General features: G+C 46.5%; 1 protein-coding gene across 1 annotated transcript in view; it reads right to left on the bottom strand.

The window, feature by feature from the left end:
* Positions 1–21,707, bottom strand: part of LOC143428406 (uncharacterized) — a 64,203-nt gene that overhangs the window by 15,269 nt on the left and 27,227 nt on the right. Inside the window, exon 2 of the mRNA XM_076903242.1 lies at positions 9,665–9,795. Within this exon, the coding sequence (XP_076759357.1) occupies positions 9,665–9,795 (131 nt within the window). The remainder of the gene's footprint in view (positions 1–9,664; positions 9,796–21,707) is intronic.

Here is a 21,707-nt window from a genome sequence, read left to right on the forward strand (position 1 = left end):
TACGCGAAAATTGTCCCAGCGGAACGATAAGGCTCGAGGAAACGCGGAAATATCCCCGTCGCGGCTCCCGCATCACCCCTCTTTGTTTTCCGCCCGTTTCGAAACGGATCGCGTCGAGGCGGCGCGTATCGCGCACGGTCCAAATGTTTTATGCATTAAAACGCGGGAAATGGAACGTGGAAAGACTCGCGACCGAAAAATCGCGCGTCGCTTTGATACACCTGGTTTTTTTCTCTTTTTTTCTGTATTTCTTTCCCTCTCTTTCTTGCTACCCTCTTCGTCCTCCTTTTCTTCTGGCCACGCTGGCCAACTTTCGCGTAACTGTCGGCTAAGAAAGAAGTTTCTCACTTGTCTCTGATCCCTGCTGGTTTTAATTACTGTCGCGCGTCAGCAAGATGATTAAATGAAATTGAATCGTACGATTTGAGTTATTGTTATACGTAGATTGCAGTCGAGTAGGTTTGTGAACTGGTGGTTTGTTTAGCAAAGATTGCCAATTGTTTAGCGAGACTTTGCAAAATTTTTACACTGTAAGTTCGAAGGTAATCGTGAAATACGAGTCCGTTTAAGGTGCCAGAATGGAGACCACTGAGAAACCGACCGGTTGAAAGAAGGCGGTTGCGATAGATCGTGAACGGTTCCGCGAGCGATTCCGCAAAATCGTATGAAAACGTATCGGAGCGCGGCGACGATAAAGAAGCATTGTGCACGGGGGTTCACGTGCCCACCCTTTCACGCTGCGAATGCATAAAATATTGCGCACGTTTCCACCCTGCGTTTTATTGTCTTTCTGCTACAGATATTCCTTGCTACCATTCGTTTCTTTTCCCCCTGCAGAGCGATCGATCTCACCTGACGTTCGTTCGAGAAACGCATCCGCATTCGTCCCCAAAAAAGGATTAAAAATTTGATAACTCTGAAACGAATCGATCGACGTGAAGAAATTCGAGGGTAAAAAGTGCCAGTCGAAGTGGACTGTAGCGAGAGGTGAAAGGGAACTTTTTAAAGGAACGATCTCACGATCATTAAACCTCCATTTATAACCCCCCTCACCCTCGTCTCACCTCTCAACCATCGATCCGTAATTCCTCTCCAACTATTTAACCTGCACGCCTAAAATTCCGTGAGTAGCGACCTATCCGTGGTATCGATCAACGCGTTGCTACGTTAACCACCGATCGCAAAATGCGAACACCTGTGAGGGGTAAACAAAGTTCCATCCTGTGCGAGACGCAAAGCCAGTTACGTAAAATAAACACGTTACATGGTAAACACGTAGCTGAGAGGGAAGAAAAAGGGACGAGAGAAGAAAACAGGAGCGAAAGATTGTTGCGTCGAGCGATCGGACACTCTGTAAGGGGGTGGAAAATGAGAGAAACGAACGTCTCGCGGGCAATGAGATTCCAGCGGATCTGTTAAATATTTCACGACGTTACCACGAACGTTTTACAAGCCTCGACTATTGCCTGGAATACCTTTAGCTTGCATCGAACCGGTTAAAATATTTTTCAATTTGCAGACAAGTCTCGCACGGTTTGCTCTGGAGAAAGGCGAGAGAAACAAGACGGTTTAACGGCTGACTCGAAACGTATAAAGAACGGAAATTGTTGAGTGGAAAATTGGTGCTCCATCGAAGCTCTCCAAGGTTCTCCAGAATTTCCAATCGCGGTGAAAAATTAATTGTTAGACTAGAGAAAGGGGATGCGACGCGGAGAGGCGTTGAAATATCGATGCAGACCTCTCGTTGACCTTTTCAAGACGTTGTGTGTAATGTTTAAATATTAACACGGGACGGGAGCGAGGTTCTATAAAACTTTGATCATCTAGGTGGATAGAGTGACCAACTGTGGTTAACAAACTCAGGTCAGAGTGGTCGAAAAAACAATGAATCATCCCCATCGAGTTACTCGCTATTCCCTAATAAATTCGCTATCTACGGAACGTTAGTAAAACTGAAAGTAAGACGTATTCGGTGGATCGATCGATGGGATCGCGAATTCACGAATTTCCGTCGCGGTTCGCCCGTCGATAGCCAGATATTGCAAATAGAACGTCGGAACGAGCTAGTTTGATTTAGCGCCCGTATAGGCAGAGATTGCGGCGGCACCGCAGAGCAGCTGCATCGCCCAAGAAAGCAATCGAACACGTTGATTAAACGGAGCCACCCATCGCGTGTATAAATAGTAATATTCTCCCATCCTCGCGCGGTTTTTACCCCGTCCAGAAATCTTTCAATGAACACCGGATACCAATACCAAACGTCTGCTCGACATTAATATCAGCGACCCCCTCCCAAGCGTCTCGAAGGCATCCTCCGTTGCATCGTGCAACTTCAGCAATTTTTACCCACTATTTTTCCCACCATCGAGACACTTGCTCTCTAAATTCTCCCCTCCTCTCTTTTCCCTGACACGATTCCCTTTATCCACAGTGGAATTATTTTTCTGCAAGGTTACCAAGTTGCACCCCCATCTTCGCACCCCCGTGTTTTTTTCCAGTTTCGTTTCTTCGAAACTTTCCATTCTCTAGTTTGGTACATCGCGTAACAAGCATCCGAATATTTTCACATTTTTCTTTTGCTCCAACTCCCTGGGTTTGGGAACTCCATTTTCATAAACGATTCTTTTTTTCATCATCCCCTGGGATACGAGTCGCCGCAATATCCAACGATGGCGAGCGGAGACCATAGAAAACCGTGCATAGGACTCGAAACCCGGTTCGAAGGCGAGCACTAAGCCAGCCACGGCATTTAACCCCTTTCCTTCCGTGCTGGCCAACTTTTAATTCCTGTATAAAGTTCCGTTTCCTCCAACTCGTTCGCTCGACCGAACTCCACGAACGAACTGATTAAAAATCTAGCAACACGCCAGCTAACGAATATCAGGGTGTTTTTATAATTTAGTAGAGAAAAAGTTCAGTTCGAAAAGCGTGTTTTTAAACAAGCTAATGCTTTAGCGTTATTAAGCTAGTCAGCGTGTCGAGGGAGGCGTTCAGTTTCGTCGTGACACGAAGTCACCCCCGTTTTTCTCTGGCCGTCCACGGCGAACTGGATAGGAGGCGACTGACGTGGAACGCTTTTCATCGTTACCGTCGCGAACGTCGCTATCGATCCTCGGTTACGCGATCTATATCGTGTCTTTCGACGCTGTCCAGCCTGATAAAAGCTGGTTGGTATCTGCGGATACGAGCTACGGTTACTTCGCGTAGGCTCGCGCGTGAAAGGGAATCAGATCAGGTTGAATCAGCGTTACAACCCCTAGCTAAAATCGAGTAACTTTCCAAGTAACTTACGATGACCGTCGTTGGTAATAGCTATCGATTCGTTTTATGTGTCTACCTCGTCAAATCGACGTACAAATATATAGAATAATTCGTGTCGATAATTCATGAATTGAGGGAGGGGGTTGAATTATTTTAAGTAATGAGATGTTATGAAATTATGAGAGTACGGAAAATATGAGTTTATCGAATGAACAACTAACGAGTTCTGAATTCGACGTTGGTAAGGGATGAATAATTTAGAAGGTTTTTATGCGGCGCAAGTTGTATTAAAAAGGGGGTAAAAGAGTGATGCGTACAAGCGGGGTAACGTTTATTATTCTGTCCCGGGGAGAGATAGCATCTCGTACACGGTGGGCAATCTTCCAGCGTGTTTCTACGTCCTCCCATCCCATAAATATAAAGCGACTGTACACACTTAGGGAGCAGATGGCGCGAGTTATGAGCCACGATGCGTCACCTACGCGGGTGTAATGATACGTTCTTTGCAGTGTCACGGTGAGACGCGTCGACGAATTGATACGGAAGGGCTACTACCGTGTCTGATGGTGTCGAGAACGGAAACAGATCGACAATACTTCAACTACTTCTACAGCGTTTTATTTCAAACTGAATTATATTAATTAAGAAAGTTTACTTTTCTTATCTTGACAAACAGTCGACTCTGATTTCGTTTGAAAGTAAAAGAAAGCGGTGTCTAAATAAGAGAAGATGGAGAGCACCCGTGCGAACGAAGTAGATTAGTAATTGAATCGACAGCACCCTTTGCAACCACCTAATGCAACCTCTTAACAGCGAAATGTTAAAACCATCGTTGCTCCAACCCTCTTGATAATTAATTAGCTTAATAATTCTTCAATTATCAATATTACGATTTATTCGCAAGAGTAGAATAGACACACATAAAAAAAAGCAAGAGGAGTGAAATATACAAACAAGTAACAATCACATCAGTAGAAAAGGGGATGAAAAATGTAAAACGCGATCCTCTCCGCGAACGAATTAGATCAGTAATTGAATCATTAGCACCTTTTACAACTACCTAATGCAACCTCTTAGCAGCGAAACGTAAAAACCATCGCTCCTCCAACCCTCTAATGCTTCAATTATCAACATTACGATTTATTCGCAAGAGTCGAATAGACACACATAAAAAGAAAGCAAGAGGAGTGAAATATACAAACAAGTAACAATCACACAGGTAGAAAAAGGGATGAAAAATGTAAAACGCGATCCTCTCCGCGAGCGTGGTACCGTTTAGAGTCCCCCCAGGGGCTGTGCGCTCGTCGCGGATCGCGAAACCGAGCGGAAACCGTTATCTCTATCGTGTTATTGCCATTATCACGAGCCGCACGGAATCCGTTCTGCCGTGAAAGGCCGGCTCGCATTTCGCGCCGGGTGAATCGCGGTTTAACGAACCGCGACGAAGGATCCGCCTCTGAAAGGGGTAATTATTTCACCAAGTAAAGCATCGACGGCGATAAAAAGATCGAGAGGGGCGGCGGTTACTGAAATAGCTTTAACAAACGTATTAAAATACATTCAGATCGACGGCGATGCGGATTTTTCGCGAGTAACCCCTTGTTTGCGGATGATCGTCGATTAAACCAGCATTCAAACCGATCTCCACCTTTTCTTCGCCCACCCCTCTGCGATTCATCCTTTGGTTCAGCAATCCCTCGTGGCCTCGCGAGCGGTAAAAATCGCGATGCTCGTTAACGAGGCATAGATTTCATTTGCGACGGTCGGTTTCTTGGCTGATTCGAGCCGCTTGCTCTTTGTGGCGGGCTTAGAATACCGGAAATGGCTGCGAGAGGAAGTTGAATCGGTTTAATTGAACTCTGATGGATCGAGGCTGGCTAACTTTATTTACTTCGATGGTAATCGTGACTCTGTTCCTTGGCATCTCGTTGTTTATTGTCTGTTGGTACTTTTTGTTGGGTCGAGACGTATTCAGTTGAGTTTGATCGAATCATAGTGAAGTCGAGAGAGCATCTTCACAGGTCACATTTATAGAAATAATTCGAAAGCAAGGAAAAATCGTGGAGGACGACGAAGATGGTTGTTGAAATATTTCGAGCGTGCCAGATTCCAGCATCGTTCCAGCCCGTGATTCAATTCAGTCTGACCGTTTGGAATATTTATGGGGCACCGTTGGGGCCACTGGAGAGAGCGGTAGAAGAAAATTGTGATCGATCTCAATTTGATCAGCTTCATAGAGGCGGAAGTGGCTTCATTCCACGGGCAATCGATCTTTCCCGATCGTACACGATCTCTGAAACTTTTAAGCTCTTTAGCTCGCGTTCTGACTCGCCTATGAATTTATTTAGCTGGCAAATATAAATTGCTAAAATTATTTCTTCGCAAACGTTCACGAATTTATCATCCTAAAAGTATTCTTTTCTCTACAAGCAATTTTTGTATATATTTTTAATATTCTGTGTTGACAATATTTCGTTAAAAATGAAAGGCAACGAATCAAATTAACCGTGGAACATTCTCGCGAAGTAATCTTCGAGAACAAAGACAGTCTCGTGGGAGAACGAGCCTAAATCTGGTCGCCTAAATACACGACAGATCCTCTCAGCAGATTCCGTCGCGAAACGTCGATTAGCACCCACGAAACGCGCGTCGGATGGCAGTAATTTGAAGGCCAAGTCGAGGCAGCAGAACCGTGGCGCATTGGCAAGCGGCTTGATAGATGCTGTCCCGTCGATAATAACGCGGTTAGGGAGACGCTGATCCAGCCTTCCGGCCAGTGCGACTGGGAATTGGCCACGTATTCGCGGATAGACACGCGCCAGGGGCGGATACGAGCCAGCTGGTCCTGTTAATTCAGGACGACCGCGCGATCCTCCTACGAGGATCCGCTTGGCGAGGTTACGCCGCGAGACACTTGTGCCGGGTCGCGATAAACAGATTACGAGATTCGATTATGCATCGATTAGCCGCGTTGGCAGCTTGAGACGCGGAGCTGGCAGGAATTTCCGTTCGATTGCTACTGCTCTTTGGCGATACGAGTTTACAGAGCAACGTTTGTGGACGCTGTTGAAGATGGAGGACTATGAGGTCACAATGAAAGAATTTTACAAGAACCACCCTCTAGCTTTTGTATAGTGAAACAGAATACCATCGACCTTCAAACTCTTCCGATATCGCCTTCTTGGTAACTGTTTCTCAGTGTTAAAAAATGTAGAAGAGAATATTGCTTGCGAGTGGTCTCGATGAGATCGTTCGACAGCTCGATCTAATCAACATCGCGATCGAACCTGCTCCACTGTTTCCTCGTCCTTTTGTCGGGTTAACAGAGTCTGGGATCGTTCGAGCGAGCCTCCATCCCCGTTTCACCCCTATTCTCTCACTTTGGACGCTCGCCTCTCGCCTCCCTGCGGACGCAGTCCTCTAGCCTTCCACAGGAGTGGCTAGGGGACGAAAGCTCGTTCGGTAAACCGAAAGGGAATAATAGAAAACTCGCAGGAGCGAGAAATGGACCGGATATCGAGATCAACCGTTTCTCACGCTATCAGCTGATGTCTCAGACGGAGGATGGGGCAGAGGGCTCGTTCGTAATGCAGAGGGTGGCTACACGCCAGTGAGAACCGCCTGACTCGACGATTTTGCGGATACGAATCGCGTTCCACGAAATTCGCGTGGATTTGTTTCAAACGAAACACACGCGAAATCTCGACTTTCTCGAAGGTAATCGTACAGTCGAAACAAGCCTGTCGTTGGTGACGAGAGAAAGCAAAATGGCCATCGTTCGTAATTCCATGGGACGCTTCTAAATTCGAGGCACTTCGTTCGCGATGCGAGACGCAGTAATGGAATGAAAATCGCGTCTTTATTAAAAACAGCTTTCATATGCGATTCCATGCATTTCGCAGTTTTCAGAGCGGCCGTATTACCGTGGCGCAGGAGGGACAAAAGCCGGGGATCCTATTATCACGGATCAGTTCTTTGCAACCCCCTCGGCAAAGAAATAACCGCGGCAATAACGGGAATAAAGGAAAATTACACCCTCGACGAAATGGACTCCTGAATGCACTCTGTAATTCCTCAAGATAAACAGTCCAAGGTACTAATCATTTTTATGAACCCCGCTTTTAGAGGAAAACAGTCATTTCGGACGATGGAATGGTAAAGAGGATTAACAAATATTTTCGTAGAGCGTCCAGAAATTTGTTGAACGAGAACGGACGCGTGCAACTTGCTAGAAATGTTTGTACAATAATTGAACAGTCTACCAGGATTAATTTTTCTGAGAAAGGAACTAGAATGGCGCGAGACGTTGAGTAGGAAAAACGGCAAATGTCTGCGAGAGGGGAGATACTTATACGCGATGTGCGAAGTTCCGTGGCAAAAACGCGTAACAGCGCAGCGACTTGGAAACAACGACGATTATCCGCAATTAAACGATCGCGATCTAAGATTCTGCACGATGGCCCACTTCCCGTCAGACAATACTCTCTCGAGTCTCTTCTTCGCGGAGTTCATTGGAAGTTCGTCCACTCTTTCGCCACTTATTTCACCTAGCACAGTCTCCAACTAATCCCGTTCTACCGCGAAGGAAAAAGTTTGCGGTTGGAAAATTTAATTGCCGCGCGATAAACTTCCAAGCTCCAATTCTCGTGCCCAGCTGGCTTATTTCTCTGTTTGTTGTTTCATCGATCCTTAAAGCAAGTCTCGCGCCTATCATTTTTTAAAAGAAACTAAATTAAATTACGTTTCGATAGAGAAGAACGCACGCAGCAGAGAAGCAAAGTCGAATGTCTGACACATCCTCCCGTAAACAACCGAACCGATCGAACCCAGCGTCTTACTCGTTCGCAAAAATGTCCCCGCGTTATTAACGAGATCGACGAGGCTCATTTATCGTCTAATCGACGGCGCCTGCCTTTCAGACTGATGAAAGTCGAGACACATGGCTCTGTTTTTCACCGCGCGGCCGCTCGCCGCGCGTAAATCCACCGATTCGAGCAGCGTTTCGAATTGTTTTCCAGCTATTAAGGGGCGCGAACAGAGAGGAGCCTCTGGTCGATACGCGACCGGATGGAAGTTTAATAAAGCCATCGGGAGCGATACAACAACGAGGGCATAAAGAAATTGCTGATCGCCGAGGACAGCTATCAGGCTAATGGAAACGAACCCTAAATACGATCTTAATGCACGCTCCTGACTAACGAAGAACTTAATACGACTCTATAGACATTCTCATTACTAATACTCATCGTACAAATAATAAAATTAACGTCTAATGCGATTTCTCTGCGACCAATTCATCAAACGTCAAACGTTTCAATTATCAACTGTCTCTCTCTGTCTCAATTTTATCAAACCACCCCAGTGGCTACTAGAGATATAACTCTAACCCAGCAATGCATCATCCAGCAACTAAATCAAATTTATAATAAAGCACCACGTGGGAATAGTCATTAGAGCGGGGTCCGTCCCGCCAGGCGGTTCTACATTTCCGTTCGCCATTCTTTTCCCGTCTCATTCAACCGTATCATCCGCGCAACCCTCTCCCAATCTTCCGCCATCTATCATCCCCTAATTCCCTCCTTTCCTCCCATCCGTTATAATTTCCATGAGAACAAGCCGAAAGTTCCAGGAAACTACCCGGCTTCTTCGCTAATGCCCGGTGAAACACGGCAGCGCATCGTGCCGTGCGCGGTTATTCCCGACAAAGTCCCGGAAACGATGCCTCGTCGTGGTAACGCGGCGTCAAACGTCCTCCCCTCTCCCCTTGGTACGCGTGCTGAATAAAGAACGAGGCCTGACTGAATCTGAGGGGAAGCCTCCTTCGAGTTGCTGGTCATACAAACTGCGAACATTGAGATTTGCTATTCCATCGAAGAGGGTAAGAAACGAAGGGTGGGTTGTGATTTTTGACGGTTGGTATCGCGACGCTATCGAATCGTTCGACACCTGAATCTGAGGAGACGCCTTCTTCGACTTGCTGGCCAGACGAACCGCGAACGTCGAGATTTGCTATTCCATCGAAGAGGGTAAAAAACGAGGGGTGGGTGGCGATTTTGGACGGTTGGTATCGCGGCGCCATCGGATCGTTTGACACCCTTCCAAAGTCTGCTACTTATCCGTTCGCGCGGACGTTGGATTCGAGCAGATTGGCCGCGACACGAACGGCAAGCTTGCACTTGTAAGGGGAGCTTCTTCGAGCCGACTTCCGGTTGCCCTCGAGGGCGCAATCCGTTCGATCGCTGGCACCAGGCCTCCGCGTGCTATTTTCTTCCGTTTTATTCAGTCGTTTTTCTACTCGCTCGCTTTGACCGTCTATTTGGTAATTCGTTATCTTCTAGCGTTTATCTTTTTGTTCAGGATGGATTTGGGGTGTCGATGCATTCAGTAAGGAATTTTTACTTACGATGCACCATTCAGCTGAGGCTGGACATTCCTTCAGATGCATGTGAGCAGTGTAGTTGATGCACGGCGTGATGCTGCCGATTCCCTCGTTGTACTGTCCGCATTTGTAACATCTGAGACCGTGTGCAAGCCCTGGAACAACGACAAAATATTTCAGTAACAGAGAAAAATCGTTAAAAAGCAAACAGAAATAATAAAAGACAATTACCATAAACAATTCGAACGTTTATATAATTTATTTGATTATTCAGTAATATGTCAGATATTACTTTGTGCTCTGAATCGACAAGTTCAAACGGTCCACGCGTCAATGAATTAACAGTCCCCTAATTACCATAAACGCGAAACGAGGAAGGGTCAAAGCGATAAAGCGAGGTGTAATCGCGGCACGGCTCGATAAATCGAGTGTATCGCACCTTTCAGCGTCGGGGCAGGTAGCCGGTCCCCACGGGAAATTGCTTGGGAAAGTAGAAATTAGAGGCTCGTTCCCGCTTTGAAGTCGAAGGCCGTCCCTCCGCCTCCGCGAACTTTTCAAGCTGCCACCGCCGCCGCGTCGAGCTTTGAACTTCGAGACGCCCGAGAGGCAGGGTGACACTTTCAGCGGAATTTTCGAGGCTGTGCAAACTGGCGTGAACGAACAGGGAGGAAAAAGAATTCTGTTGCGCGAGAATTTTCCACTTCAATTCGAAATTCGCCACGCATCGAAACGGTCGAGTGGAGTTCCCGATCGTTTTTTCGTTGGGGAAAAAAAAAAAAACGAGAGGGGAAAATAAACCAGGATTTCGAGGGATTTAAGAGCCAATCGCCGCGCAAGAGGCTGGACTCGATGGAATGAATTAAAACCGGATCGAATTCCGTGAAACTGGACGCGAAGAGTTCGAGCAGAATCTGTTTAAACCTTTCGCCAGAGAGTTCTTTTATACTCGTTTGCACACTTGAGCAGTTCTATTTAATCTTTTTCTTGTATCCCCTTTGGGGATTAGATTTGAGTAGTTTCAATTGCAGTTTTGCAAGAGTGACTTTCAGTGAACATTTTTTAAAGAAGCATATAGAGTTGATTGCAATCAATCGTACGATGAATGGTAGAAAAATTGAGCGATATAAGGAAAGGAAGTGATGTTCTCCACTGTTCCTCTTCTTCTCGCGACGAAAGTTGGAGGAACTTGAAACTACCCCGGCGGAAACAGGGAACTCTCGAATAAGAACGAAACGAACCGCACGCGTTACGAAATACTGCGACACACGTTCGACACGGGAACCGGAAATTTCTTATCCCATTCGCGGGGACGCGGTACACAGCCGCGAAACAATGCAAACCACGGAAGGGGATTTCGAAAGTTTCTATCGCTCTGCGCGGACCCCTCGACGTTCGAGGCTATTCGCGAACTTCCGTGAACGCGTCCCACGAAGAGGAATAAAACCAGCCTTAAAATACTCGAGCATAGAACGAGTACGTACAAATGAATTTCCGCCAGTGAAAAACTTGTAATTCTCTCGTGGAATAACTAAATTAAATGGCGACTAAACCGTGAAATCGGACGACCTTGAGGAACGTGTGAAACATTTTCGCAGCTCGAGCAGAGAAAATTAATTAACTCGAATAACCGAATGAACTGCTTACCATCCGTGTGCAGTGCGACGAGGAGGGAGCTGGCTACCGGAAGTGGAGCGTCTGACGAGGATGACGCGTCAAGTTTTGGCGAACTTAACGCGTGGAACGTGAGGCTGCAGTCTCGAACGAAATAACTCAGAAGACTGCGCCACGGTCCCCTGGCAATTAATGTGTTAATTTCCCGCGGAGTCGAGTGCTCGCGACGAGGGCAGAATTAAAGTTGTCGAATCGAGGGGGATCCCAAGTGGAACTTCCGGAGTAAGTTTCAGTCGAGACTTACGACTGTTGACTCAACGCCACGTTGCAGGGTAATTTCGTCTTTAACGAGCGAATACTTATGGAGCCTTCAGGACACGGTTTATTACCTTTGGGTAATTAGCCTGTCTCGATTAACAAGAAACTATGGATCGATTCGCGAGTGATTACCAGCGGGTATTTGGCGTCTATCGATTAGCACGGGACGATTGATTAATTCGTAAGATACCAAACGACCAAGTTATATCACCCTCGAGTGTCTCGACTCTCTTAATTGCTACGAATTGATACATTAACAAGTTCTGATCCGTTTGAAATTATCACGTTCGAACTATGATCGCGTTTCTTGCGCTATTTGCGTAAGTGGAAAATTTGACGATGGAAAAAGAAAGTAAGAAGAGTTCGTGGCACGTTTCAAACGACCTTTAAGAGAGAGTCAGAAGAGGGTAGTCAAGATGATTTATCTTGGAGCATCCTCGAATCGGTTCAGACGAAAGGATGCTCGGCCAAAGGATCTAAGGAGTCGCGTGTGTACGTGTACTGGTACCAGGGCATCGTGATCGAGTGGTGGTTTGACGACTCGCGGGAAATTGGAAAAGTTAGCTCTTATCGAGCTGGCCACTGGACCGACGAAAATACTTTACTGGACATTGGGAAACACCGCGGACGGGAACGGGCTGGGGATTTCGATTTCACGGGCCCATAATCGTCCTCTGATAATTCCTGTGGGCACGTCGTTCGATGAAAACGTTGCGAACGATCTATCGTTCCACTTACGCGTTTGCCTTTTACATTTTACATGTAGCAAACGAAAGTTCAGATATATTCATAGTATCTAAGGCAATACGTGTCGATGGACCCTAACGTTTCAATTTTTACTAATCTACATGTATATAAATGATTACAAGAAATTTAATGGTTAGAAAGATTGATGTTATCTCGAAGTAGTGTAAAGTGTGAACGATTCAGAGTGTTTGCGAACGGATATGCATGGACGACAGGATGTTTAGAACGAAATAAATAGAGTGACTGTGTGCGATTGGGTTCGAGAGGTCGAGGTGCGAAAGAAGAGTGTTTGGAACCGAGCGACAGGATCCTCTGAGAATGATAAAGATGGTGTGGACGTGATCGCCAGTATCTGAAGAATGCATGGAGAACAGAGTAAATCTGAGGAGCAAAAGAGGAAGCATTCAGCAAGAAGCGACCAAGTAAAGATCAGAGTTTAGAACGAGTTACGAAAATGTAAAAATCGAGGAGTATTTTGCGAATAGCGAGCGAATTAAAGTAGAGCGTCCAGTAACTAAGTCTATTAATTAATAAGGTACATATTTATTAATCAACAACAGCGAAGATTCGTTTCTCCTCACAGCTGATTTTCTTACAATTTTCAGAGCTCGTCCGAGATTGTGAAATTTGTTCCAGCAGTAACTCTCGTTGGCTAAATAAATTCAGTGCCAAGCTTTAAAAGGAGAAGTTGCGAATCGTTTGAGAGAAGTTACGCGATATAATAGCCAGTGGTGTCAAACTGTTAACCGGTGATAGTTCCGCTTGGAAATGTACGGGCGTAATTACGGGCTGTTTCGCGAGGGAGGCCCGAGCAGTCGTTGTCCGGAACCGCTTGCCCCAGAAGTTCGAATGAAGTATTGATCAGTGGGCCTCGAGTTATGCTACCGACTAGTTGAATACTTTGATGGAGTTACGTTGACGATCACGACCGTTCAAGCTATCTCCAGTTAACCTCGACTGGCGAAACGCGCTCGCGTCTGACCAACCGCTGACCCATACTACTTAAACCGCTGAATCGATCGATCTCGACAGGCTTTTCGTGGCTATTACTTTCTGCTCTTTTCGTGAAAATTGCTGACAATAATTGCGAGTGTAGAATCTTCATAAAACGATCAAAAAATATTATAAATTTGTAGGCAAGGATAATGTTTTGAAGAAAGTATAAAATCATTGCTACTGAGAGAATTGAGGCTATTGGCGAGTGAAATAAGAGATGAAAAAGATGGAAATAGTTTCACACTTTGGAAGTTGGGCAACGTTCGGTTCGTCAGTTCGCAAACAGATTCGAAATGGTCGCCATCGGTTTAAATACCAGCCGCTGGGTGTTGCGCGATAGCATCTAATGGCAGTGATGGGAACCGCAGTGAAATAGAGGACGTTTACAATGATCATAAATCAGTTAAGCGAAATTGAGTGTGTCAGCTGCCTGTAACACTACACACTATTTACTCTCAACTGTCCCCACGCAATGAAATGCAATATTTTCCAACCGATTAACTGAATTTCCTCATTGTATAAACTGTCGTCGCTAAACAGATCCATAGAACCAAAAAGAAGTCTTTCACTGGGAAAATAACTCCTCTACCATTCAACTATTAATCTCAACGATCGTTTCTCTTCTAATTAATTCATCTATGAAACCATCGCGATAACCAATCGTTCGTTGCACTCACCTCGAACTTAATTCAAAGCGAGACTTTGAACGAGGGTATAAATGGATGTCGATTATCTGGTCGGCAAGTATTTACGACGAAACGAAACGAACGAGAGGGGACACGTCGCTTCATCGAGGTTATCGTTAAAAATGCGCGGCGGAAACGAGCGCCAGAGGGTGGAGGGTGCGAAAGAGGGTAGGCGGTTGGTAAATCAAGCGGCCCAACGGCCAGAGGGACAAGATATACCGATCCGTCCGCTGGTAATTTACAAGCGATATTTTTTCGAACCGCTGGGAAGATGGGAATTTTTGCCGCGCTTTCTACCAGAGCTTGTTTCGTTTTTCCACGACTGGTGGCGAAATATCACGAGCCACCCGCCTCGACGATGGCTTTCCAATTATTACGCTGGTTTCAGGAATTTTTATGTCGCGCTGCAAATCCTGATCCACCCTGTGGCTATCATTCGTCGTGAGATTATTTTGTTTTAGCGAAGCACAAGGGTTGATCACGGTTTCGAGATAACACAAGGGTGCGTCGTTGATGCAATTTTCGCCAGTTTCACACGATAAATAGAAGGCAGCGTCGTAAATCTCTGGGTCTCCGAAGGGCGGGCTGGAAACTAGTTTCGAACAGTTCTTGGAAACCGATACATCGGATGCGAGGTCTGGCTGACGGAAACTTCCTGTCGAAAGCAAAGTTTCGTCTATTGGACAATTGGTTTCGATGCATCCTCTTACTCGAGGGAAGGGTTAACCGTGTAATTCGAAAGGGACTGAGAGAGGATACGATGTATACCTTACACGTTACACTCGTGTATACTGATTCGTTGTAAAATATTATTTCTGCATATTGATGATCAGTAAGAAGCAGTAAAAAGTAAATCCTCTCGCTGCACGCGATTCTAGAAGCTACATGCAGTGTGCACGAGAAGTTCGCTCGTGCGGAGAACAGTTTGCGACTAATTTGAGGTTGCCAAGTTAGACGAGAAGAGGCTTATGTCGAGGAAATACTTGTGAGAAGGTAAACGTGACAGCGAAACCCGGTGGCGGAAGTGGCTGAGGTTCTTGTCTCGCGTGAAATTGTTCTGAATTCGAGGCTTGGTGCGACGATACTCTTCCTGTCATTTCCACTAATCTTCTGCGAGACTAAATTAACACATTCGCGAAGATTTACAAAAATGTACAACAGTCGAAAGAATATTTGTATCGAATTCGAAGAAGAAACTTAAGAATTGCTCCATCGAGAGCATCGCGAGAAACAACCCCCTCGCAAAACTGCTAAAAATTGGAAGAAGAAATTCCACGGTGTCGAAAGTCGAAGGAAGGATCGATCCTTTCGAAGCGCCACGGGGAGGAATTTCAGGACGAAGGCGGGTTGAATTCCGCGGGTAGGAATTCGGGACTGCCGAAATTCTTTGTACTTCCTCCTCCACCCTGCGAGAATTCGTACTGGGCGCGTCGAGCGCCGGTTCTAATGAAGAAGCATCGCCCCGTTGGCTTCATTAGAATCGAAACCCGGCTGGCGGTGCACGGTGGGCCACGTTTCATCCCCGACGGGGATTTACTCGCTCGTTGTCTCGTGTTTTCGAATCCGTGGGAGGTCCGCAGGAAATTTTAGGGGTTGATATTTCCGCTCGTGGCTGAGCTTCTTGTTACGCTGGAGATATTTCGTGGTTGGTTTGTGTTATGAATTGAGAAAGCTTTCTATAATTCAGAGACGATCTTTGTGTGACACGAGAGCCTCTAATTATGGAAATTTCAAAGTGTACATCGAATTTCAAGGTACAATCTCAACGATTTGTCTCACGGATATTTTGAGTTGACGAATTCGCTGCTACGAGAGAGGAATAGGTTCGCTCAATTTCGCTAATTTCTTAATTAAAGGTAACACACGAAACACCCTGGCTGGCAATTAAACTAAAAGGTGTAATAACCAGAGAAGTAAGTGTTTTCCTGTTCACCGTTGTTCCTCCCCTCCCAGGTTATGCCTTTCATTATCGTAAAACATTTCACGGCTTGCGTTAAAGTTTTATGGAAGCCGAGTAATGAATTTATAAAAAGGAGACACGCTCGATGGAAATCGTTACGTCCCGTCGGAAGATGTAAAAGTTCGCGGTAACGCTCTCGATGAGAAAGACGAGCGCTACGTCGGCGGGAGCGAGGGGGTTGCTAATAATTTCTGAATCGCTGGCAAGTAATCCGAGCGAAAGTTGCGGCTCGCTTGAAAGCTACCAAGTCACTGGGGAACGCGGTCCATTTGGGAGTCTATCAGAAGTTCTTATTCTTTGATAGCTTTCGAGTAACCTGAAAACACTGTCAGAACTGCCTGGCGAGTCCGCAGAGCAGCCTTGTCGTTTTAATTGCCGCCTGACAAAGAGATTCTTCCAAGCGACGTGATACGAATATGCGCGAAGCGATAAGAACACGTCGATCGTGTGTAAAGTAATTGATTGTAGGGCATAAAAATTGTCGAGTGTTTTGAATCATGATAAACGTAGTATTTAAAATTCATTTTAGAACCAAGACTCTAATTCGTGCACTATCACGCAACAGTTCGCGTTCTTTGCGAAGTTTCTCGAAACTCGGTTAATCTAGCGACGATAACAATTAAAACTTCCGACGTTAGTACGCGAACCGGGTATTCAATCAGTCCAACGAGCGATGTGTTAGCTCGTAACTTAAACCGTTAGACGTTCGAGAAACCTTGTGTCGTCCACTAAATTCACGACTTCTACCAAACTGAACTAAACGAACAACATAATCCCCAAAAGGTAGCTAAAAGAATATCCAAACGCGATCTAACAGCGCAACGAAGTCTCGCAAAAGTATCGAACCTCGATGCCACTCGACAACCCCTAAGCTAATACGAAATTCAGCAGCACGTCTCGATGCGAACAGCCATGAATCGTTCAGAACGCGAATGCCAATGCGCACGAGGCACGATTGTCAAGAAGGGTCGACGAGTGGCCTTCGTATGGCAGCAGCCCCCGAAGGAAGGCTAGCGAAGCGACGTTCTCGCCTGGATCCAGATTAGTCACGGAGCCGCCTTGGGCAGACGCGTGGTCCAATCGCGTTCATTTCTTCGCCTACGAGCCCGCATTCTGCTTCGAGGATCCTCGAGGACCGAGTGCTCCACTGCTTAGCCAGCTAATTACCTATCTGGGTTTATTACGCCGCCAGCCATCTCGGTTTGTCTTCTTTTATTCCAGCCGCCTCGCAGGGGGTAGGGGGATGAAAAGTGTTCGAGGATGACGCAGAATGGGATTGGCAGCGAGGAATCGACGCCTTGGACGACACTTGACACCGTTCCGAGTGCTACACGGGAATCGAAAGCTACGTCATCCGAGTGACGTCCGATAGTGAACGACTTGCACCCCTGCGGCGCTTTGGATCCTCCTCAAGGTCTTCGCGGAAGTCCATTGTACGTGCGATCGATAGTTCTGTGGTATTGGATATGATTGTCGAATAGAGAAATTTATTTTATCGTTGACACGCGCAATCATATTTTCCACCTTAACTAATCCAAAACCCTCCACTGATCCGTCTAACAGCAGACAGAACCAAATCCACGAAAATCACCGTCAGACCATACGCGAACCGTATCCACTGCCACGCTTGGACCGCATCCCATCTGCTAACCTCGTTCTTCCTGGTCACCGTGCGACCACATCCATCCTTTACCCGCTGCCACGACAAGCTGCTCGAAACGTGTGTCCTCCACCTAATTGCGATGCCCACTATTATCACAGTCAACGAGACCATTCACGGACCAGCGAACAGTCGAGATTCGTGTCTCCTTTCTCAACGTAAGGCTCGAGTCATTCGTTGACTCGTTTTCAGAAATGTGACACTTGAAACGCTGCTTCTTTCTGTTAAAGACAGCAGCTAGGCTAGACAGTCGTATTTTCGCGAGCGAATTCCGCTCAGGCGGACAAGAAGCGGGATGCCAGGGTGCGACGGTGCATTGCACGCGCGCGCTGGCGTATCCTGGCCCTCGTGAGATCGCATAGCGCCCCTGCATAGTGGTCATTGCGGTGGCGCGATGCTATGCGATGCTGCATGCACGAGCCTAGGGTGCTCGACGGGGAATCTAAGAATGGAATTCTAACTTGGGACACGGGATTCCGCGAGCTGCGGGGACGCTATGGAGATTGCGGACGGCCGAAATTGCGGATCGACGATCGCGGCACGGATGATGGCTTCGTTGCACGGAGGAACCGGATGGTCTTCCACGCGAGTCTAACTAGGCTGGACTCGAATCGAACGAACTATAAAGTGGGACGTGAGTGATCGTCTACTTTGTACAATAAAATGTGATTAAAGTGGGAGGGGGATGGATAAATGATGTAACGATAAAGGGACAAAGGGCTTGGATCGCTACGAATGTGACATAATATAGTGAAATAAATATAGAGTGGATGTAGAATAGAGGTGGAGTGAAGTAAAAGAGAAATGAAGATTGAATGGGGCTGGAGTGACAGGGACAGGAAAGCCAGGATGAAAGAGTAGAATATAGAAGAGAATGAGGGAAAAGTGGAACGGTGACTATGAAGTAGAATGAATAGATAAATGTAATAGACTAGAGTATGGATTCGTTTGAATAGCTGGACCTTTTCGTGTCCTTTGTGACTTTCAAATAAATTTCTTCTCGAATTAAATGTGATATTGATGCAGTTAAATTTCGCCTGGGAAGCGTCAGCGATTTGAACGCGTCGAAAGAAAATCGCATAAGCGAATACCTTCCTCGATATCGTCGGAACAATTGCCTCTCTTTTTCGCAGGAAATTTCCGCGAGAGCGTCCGCGTTTTCCAGCGCGAACTGGATGTTAATAATCTCGTTAGCACGGCTGAGGGGGGGCGGGCATTGAAATCCATCGAGACGAAATAATCGAGCCGCCTCTCCTTTACCAAGCTTAACAAAATAACAATTCGTTTCGATGGGATAGACAGTCACGGTGTGTTTCAGCGCGAGTAATTTGAATAAACGGGAATCGAGCACGCTGCGCCACCTCGCGTTTCCTCCCCTTCTCTCTCTCTCTCGCCCTGCCTCGACATACTAACTGAAATTAGTTCTGCTAGATAAACTTCCGAGTTGCCTCTCTGAAAGTGCAGGAACTTTCTGCGTGGCTACCAACGATACGCTTCGAAAAGTCACGCGGTACCCTGTCTGAAATAATTCAGATATAGACGCCAAATGGAGAACGGAAATTGCTATCATTTTTATGGCACTCGTTCCTTGTTCGACGCTGCCGCGAACGAATGAAAATGTACGATGAAACATGGACTCTAACTGAGAGCTTTTGTTTAATATAAATAATTTTATTTGAAATGCAAAATGGTAACTTTGGCGAGAGTTAAAGGACGGAGAGTGAACTTTCTCCATGAATATGAAAATTGGGGACAAAGTGTGATAAAAATATGAGCGAAACAAAAACGCGTTACAGAAAGTTTCGACAAAATTCAGTCTCAGTTCCGTAACAGTTCATCCTGATTAATAAACAAGATTGTCAAGTTCCCCATCAGTTACTCATGTAAAATTGTTTCCAAGTCCCATTTCTTTGAACTTTAAGCTCCTCCTCTTTACCTAATTCAATTCCATTCATTGAATTTTAAATTGCTTGCGATCTCTCTCTCTCTCTCCCTCTCTCTTTATCATCCTCTTAAAACTACTCACAATTCACCGAACTACGTGCGCCGACCGCGAACTACGAACAAATTCCCTCCCCCTAAAGCGCCTCTCAATTATTCCTCCGCATTTTTCGCAACATTGTTCCGCGAAAATCAAACTTCCCCCCAGGTGTGTCGCACATTTCTCCGGAAAAGAATTTCGTAATCAAAACTGGGAGATACCAGGACCGCTGGAGCCACGAGGAAAAATCGCTTTGATCGCTAACGACGAAAAAAAGTTGGACGAGAGTTCGAGTATCGCGCGAAGCTTCAAAGAACAATATTGGTACCCATTAAACTGCTGTACGAACGCTGAGGACGTTAATGTCCACTCTCCAATTAGGAAAAAAGGAGAAAAAAAAAAAAAAAGAAACAACAACTCCACAAACTTTTTCCCTTTCCACCCTCGATCGTATCCTTTCACGGACGTCCTCGAACCCCCTCGAATCCTCACCCTTCGCGACGATTGTAAACACGGCTGGCCGTCCCCCGCGCTGATTCATATTTCGAAATCGCATTGTCCACTCTGGGCTGGCGAGGGACGGAAACCGAGGACGGAGGGGACGTCGCGCATAGTCTCAGGGGGTGTAGAAATGGGAGCGGAGAGATATTTTCTGCAAAGCGGAGGCCGGTGCCGGCGCAGAGGGTGCATTCACTATTCACCAATCTGGGTCAGTTTGCCCAACCCAGCCGAGGTCTCGAGCCTCCGCTTGCGAAATCCCGCCGTCCGCCGCGGCCAAACCCACCCCCAATCCCCCTTTTCGGGAGTCGCCGCCCCAACGATGCGGCCTAACGATGTTTTTGTTCGCCTGGCGAACGGTTGTTCGTCCCGTACGAACGCGTTTCCGCCGGATTCTCCCATCTGTACTCGTCTGATCGTAGACAGAGGGGTTGGACATGCGGGGAGGATGCTGGAGGGATTTTTGTTGGGCTCGAAACTTTTCGTTTAACGCGAGACAATGCGAGCGAAGGGGGTGTGGATGGATCAGACCGATCGTGGACCTGCATTAAGGATAATGGGAATTATTTTGGCACGTCCTTGCGTTTAGAAACTCGTACGATGTTAATCGACTGGTAAAGAAACTGCGACTGCGCACTTTTTCGTAGTTTGGAAAGGATACGCAGTTACGATTGCTACCAGAAAATCCAGCTATTGCTTCCCCAATCCTTCTCATCGAATCGTGACATTTTTCCCTGGATCCAACCTCAAAGGGGGCGAACAGTTCCTCCAGCCGAGTCTTTCAGCTGGAATCGAGGCACGTGAGTCGAAACTCGAAGGATCGCGTAATCAAATCTCACGGTCGTCTCGCGAAATCACCTAAGACGGTCGGTGGATTCGTGGAAACGAGGCTGCCGTAACGGAGTGAAATGTCAGAGGGAACGGTGACGAGGGGAACACAACGAGGTTCGCGATACGCCTCGTCGCTCGTGGTCCGCGAAACGTAACCCTTGAGAGAGAGAAACAGGAGGTAGAAATTGGTTCAACGATATTTCCGTGGGATGAGCCGCTGACGACGTCGAAGAACCGACGAGAATTCGTCTGGATGAGAATATGCGGACGAATTCCCTTGCCTTTTTTTCGATACTGTAAATCTGTGACGAAATGCATGGAACTGGTGGTAATTCGTTATCTTTTGTGCAATGGTTGGTGATGATTTAATTGAATGTAGAACGCTCGAAGGGTGCCTCGTTCAGGGTGAAAAGCGGAAGGAATGACGGGGCGGAGAACTTGTTTTTCAATTTGAATTTTTCCTTTGTAAGTGAGAAGAGGAGGGTCGCTCGCAGGATGAGACGCGAAAATTTCGAACGTACGTGTATGCGAAATTCAGAAATTCTTTAATAATTCGAGCGGGCTGGAAACAAACTCCGTAACAATCTTATTCCCGACAGCAAACTGGGAATAATGAAATTCCTGACATTTACTCGGGGACAATGGGCTGAATTCTTATCTGCAGCCGGGTATCCTCGAGTTTCCCGGTGCGCGCTGTTGACATTTCACCTCCGCTCCGTGACCAGAGGGAAACGCTGATAACGCGGACGATGTGAATTAAGAAAGATAAATATAATCGA

This window comes from Xylocopa sonorina, chromosome 10, assembly GCF_050948175.1.
Source record: "Xylocopa sonorina isolate GNS202 chromosome 10, iyXylSono1_principal, whole genome shotgun sequence".
Classification (NCBI taxonomy): Eukaryota; Metazoa; Arthropoda; class Insecta; order Hymenoptera; family Apidae; genus Xylocopa; species Xylocopa sonorina.